General features: G+C 39.9%; 1 protein-coding gene across 1 annotated transcript in view; it reads left to right on the plus strand.

Annotated features, from left to right (window-relative positions):
- Positions 1–4,205, plus strand: part of Ppp1r3c (protein phosphatase 1, regulatory subunit 3C) — a 4,933-nt gene extending 728 nt beyond the window's left edge. The window contains exon 2 of the mRNA XM_005385829.2: positions 1,782–4,205. Coding sequence (XP_005385886.1) covers positions 1,782–2,721 — 940 coding nt within the window. The 3' untranslated portion in view covers positions 2,722–4,205. The remainder of the gene's footprint in view (positions 1–1,781) is intronic.
- Positions 4,206–4,569: the final 364 nt, after the last annotated feature.

The raw sequence follows: 4,569 nt of genomic DNA on the forward strand, positions 1-4,569 counted from the left end.
AAAAAAAAAAAAAAAAAAAAAAAAGAACCCGTATTATTTTTAACTTGTGGCCAGGCCTTAAAATTTCAGGGAAATCGCGCAATGCTAAAACTGTCCTTCTGTAAATGCAAAACCTAAAAACAAAAATAAGAACCTCCCATAAATACTTTAGTTTCTCTAGATATAACTTAACAAGCTTCTCTAACAATCTTGCCTATTAACTATTATTAGAACCACAAATATAGTTTAGTTTTCATTTGTTTGCTCTAACTTTGTAGGTCTCCCAGAAAAGTCCTTGGACTAATAAATTCTGTGAATGTCCTTTATTGTCCATGTTGTGAAAATGACGCCTTGCCTCTGTGCTTAGAGCTGCTATGGAGAGAGTTACTAAAGCCAAACTGAGAAATGGCATGTACAGTATTCACACGTCTCCTATCTGGAAGGCAAAGATAGGTGGGGAAAATCCCAGTTCCTTAAGCTTGGCAACATACAGTGAGGGCTAAAGGCCAGAAAAAAACCTTCTTGATGGATGCTGCTTGGTTTAATATTGCTGAGCATAGTTGTGTTTAAGTTTTAAATAGCTTTCTTGGTCTATTTATAAATATCCCTTGCCCACACATTAGAAAATACCAAAAAAGTACAAAGAACAGTAGATCATCCATAATCCTATCACCCGGAGATGATTGTTAACCTTAGGTGTATTTTCTATAAAAGTTTTTCAATCGTTAGAAATTCATATAACTAATATATATGTTTTAAAATAGATCAATTTTCAAGAAACCAGAGTTTTCTCTTTTAAAATAAATTTTATTGTTTTTAAGGTGTCCAACATAGAATTATATAGTAAAATGATTATTTAATGTAACAAATAGAGACATCTGTGAAAATGAGGGCAAGCATGATTGTCAAACTGCAAAGATAATTCTGACTTAGACTGTTAGCTTTTCATTCTCAGAGCTGTTGCATGGAAATTTTTATTGCTATTTTTTTTTTTTTCTTTTCAAGTGGATTACTCTTTCAGAGCAGTGTAACCAAATTAATAGCAAAATAAGCAATAACAGCCAGAGGGGGTCTAAAACTATGGCTCCCAAAGAACTTGCCTGGTCTTTAGAATCTTTGGGGAAACTTTAAGAATATAGCCGGGTGTGGTGCTGCACACCTGTAATCCCAGCACTCGGAAGCTGAGGCAGGAGAATCATTGTGAGTTCAAGACCAGCTTGGGCTACAAAGTGAGCTCAAGGCTGATCTGAACTACATAGTGAGACCCTGTCTCAAAAAGACCAAAAAAAAAAAAAAAAAGAATATAGCTACCCCCTTAGTTCTACCCTCTCAGAGGTCTACTATAGCCTATAAGTCACAGAACTCTGAATCAATCTTTCTTCCTTCCTTCCCTCTTCCCTCTCCCTCTTTTTTTTCTTCCTTCCTTCCTTCCTCTCTCCTTCCCTCTCTCTCTCTCTTCCTTCTCTTTCTTTCTGTCTATAAGAAAGGAACTAACTCCTTAGCCTATGTGGCCAGAAAGGTTTGAGAACACTGGTCCAGAACCCAGCAAATTAGACATCATTGTTTCCAACCCTTTCATTTCTCAAACAGGGAAACAGAATCCTCCTCTGAGTGTTGTAAGCAGATCACTTATGACCCTATTGCCAGCCAAGGGCAGAGGCAGACACAGTGCAGATGTAATCATCTGGTATTGTACGCCCTGCCTGTAATTCTATCAGTACAAAAATTGTACATGTGTATTGGGGTTCAGGCAGAGAACATTTCAGATGTAGGTGATAACCCTTCTTCCTTTTGCATTCCAGAATGATCCAGGTTTTGGATCCACGTCCTTTGACAGGTTCAGTTATGCCAGTGGATGTGGCCATGAGGCTTTGCTTGGCTCATTCACCACCTCTGAAGAATTTCCTGGGTCCTTACAATGACTTTCAAAGAAGAAATTTTGTGAATAAATTAAAACCCCTGAAACCGTGTCTCAACCTCAAACAGGAAGCCAAATCACAGAACGAATGGAAGCGCTCACACAACCAAGCCAAGAAGCGGGTGGTATTTGCTGACTCCAAGGGCCTCTCTCTGACTGCTATCCATGTCTTCTCTGACCTCCCAGAAGATCCTGCATGGGATCTCCAGTTTGACCTCTTGGATCTTAATGATATCTCCTCTGGCTTAAAACTCCATGAGGAGAAAAACTTGATTTTAGATTTTCCTCAGCCTGCAACTGATTACTTAAGTTTCCGGAACAATTTTCAGAAGAACTTTGTCTGCCTGGAGAACTGCTCTTTGCAAGAGCGCACAGTGACTGGGACTGTCAAAGTGAAAAACATGAGCTTTGAGAAGAGAGTTCAGGTCCGTATCACTTTTGATAGTTGGAAAAGCTACACAGATGTGGACTGTGTCTACATGAAGAATGTGTATGGCAGCTCTGATAGTGACACCTTCTCATTTACCATTGACTTACCCCTTGTCATTCCAACTGAGGAGAAAATTGAGTTCTGCATTTCTTACCATGCTAATGGGCAGGTCTTCTGGGACAACAATGAGGGTCAGAATTACAGAATTGTCCATGTACAGTGGAAGCCTGATGGGGTACAGGCGCACATGGCACCCCAAGACTGTGCATTCCACCAGGCGCCCCATAAGACTGAGTTAGAGTCAACAGTCTTTGGCAGTCCAAGGATGGCTAGTGGGCTCTTTCCAGAATGGCAGAGCTGGGGGAGAATGGAGAACTTGGCATCTTATCGATGAATTAAGCAACCTAGTGTCTGCTCTTGACTTGTCATAGTCCCTGTGCAATTCTAGGTCGGTATTGCTCAATATTAGGAAGTATTTGCTACTTTCTTCCATCAGTAGGTTTAGGTTTGAGCTTTGCGGCCTGACTACAGAAGATATGGCCACTTGAGAATTTAGCGTTGGGGTCTGATGTGGATGATGCTACCCAATTTTGTTTTAGAGACTCAAGTAACAGCCTAGGAACTATTTTTAGAAAAATAATGCTTTTTCAGTGCCCTTCCTCCTTCCCTCTCAATTCATTAGCTTTCACATTGGCCAAGCAAAAGTTAAGGAAGGAGAATTGATGGTGATGGAAAGCTGTGTTAATGGTGTGAGGAATGTGTGAGAGGTGTACTGTACAAGAAGGGCTCCGAAGCTCAAGTCAGAGTGGGAGAGAAAGTCCGGTACTTAATTGTCAGTGAGAACATGTAAGGTTGTTTTGTGTTTTAAAGTTGGTTTTATGGTTCTCTCCTGGGCAAATACCTCACAGAGGGGAAAGAGATCCATTTATATATTCTTGTGGAGAAAAGCCAAATAAAATTCCCAGGTTTGGGATGGTACTGGAGGAAGAAGATCTATAATTCTGGAGAATTAAGATCTTAAGGGAAGCTTTTCTGTGTAAACATGATCTTTCAAAAATCATGATGTAGGAAAAGTTTAAGCAAACCTGTCTTTGCAGTCAAATGTGATACAAGACTTTGTGATCAAGACTTGGTTTTTTGGAGCAGAATGCTGATCAATAAAAGCCATGCTGTCACCAATGGCTGACAACGTGTAGGAGCTCAAGGTCACAGCCAAGCTCTTTGCAAGAGCCTTGATTAAACCAGAGCACTCTGGTTGCTTAACCCAAACATCTGAATGGTCATCTGAGGACTCATGGGTGTTTGGCCTCATAAGGAGGTCTGTTATGTACATTGGCATTCCTCCTACAATACTGTTGTATCTTCAAAAGTGCTGTCAGTGTACACAGCCAGGTCCTTCATATTGAAGGTGACTCATTTTTCTGCCGCACTTTTTCAATGTGATATTTGAAGTGAGGATTGACACTAGGGTTCTCAGTACAAGAATCTAGTACCTTGCACGTAGAACTAGCAGTCTCTCTCTTACTTATTTTTGTCTAGCTGTTTTAATTTCCTTTGAAATCAAAATACTTCTTTTTTTTTAGAAAATGGATATAAATTGTTTTTGTGTGTGCATATGTTCATTCTGTAAGATCTTAAGGGCAGGAGTTCCAAAATATTTGCTTCTACAGAGCACATTCATTGAGAGGTGTTAAGAGAATGCAGTTAATTTTAACATGTAATCTGCCATGCTGAAAAAATACTATTGGAATAACTCTGTGATAACAGTATTTGAAGTTTGACTAGCATCCATAATTTTTCTACTGTAAATATTTCACTCCCTTCTAGCTATCCTTCATGAACTTCTCGCTTTAAGAATAAATGTGTTTGATAATAAGATCTGAGAGTGTTTTGTTAAGTCACAATTAGTTAAATAGGAAACTCAACTGACATTCTTCTGTTTTGTTTAGGACTAACCAAGCAGAGTTTTGTTTAGGACTAACCAAGCAGAGTTTGGACCAGGAAGTGGATCCACCTAAGAGTAGTCACATGGCCTCAGTCTCATTAGTAACCACATTTCCTACCACCTGACCACTGGGGCTGTGGTTTGAGCCACTGTGACTGTCCCCTTAACTCCTCTATTGTCACTACTTACCACAGACGTTTTTTGCTGGGTCAGTGTTACCTTGGAGAACATGTTAGCTTCAACATGGGAGAGGAGATGGTGTGAAAGGGCTGGCATAGCTCCTACTTCTTGAGCTCC

This window comes from Chinchilla lanigera, unplaced genomic scaffold, assembly GCF_000276665.1.
Source record: "Chinchilla lanigera isolate Chin_1 unplaced genomic scaffold, ChiLan1.0 scaffold00024, whole genome shotgun sequence".
NCBI classification, from domain to species: Eukaryota; Metazoa; Chordata; class Mammalia; order Rodentia; family Chinchillidae; genus Chinchilla; species Chinchilla lanigera.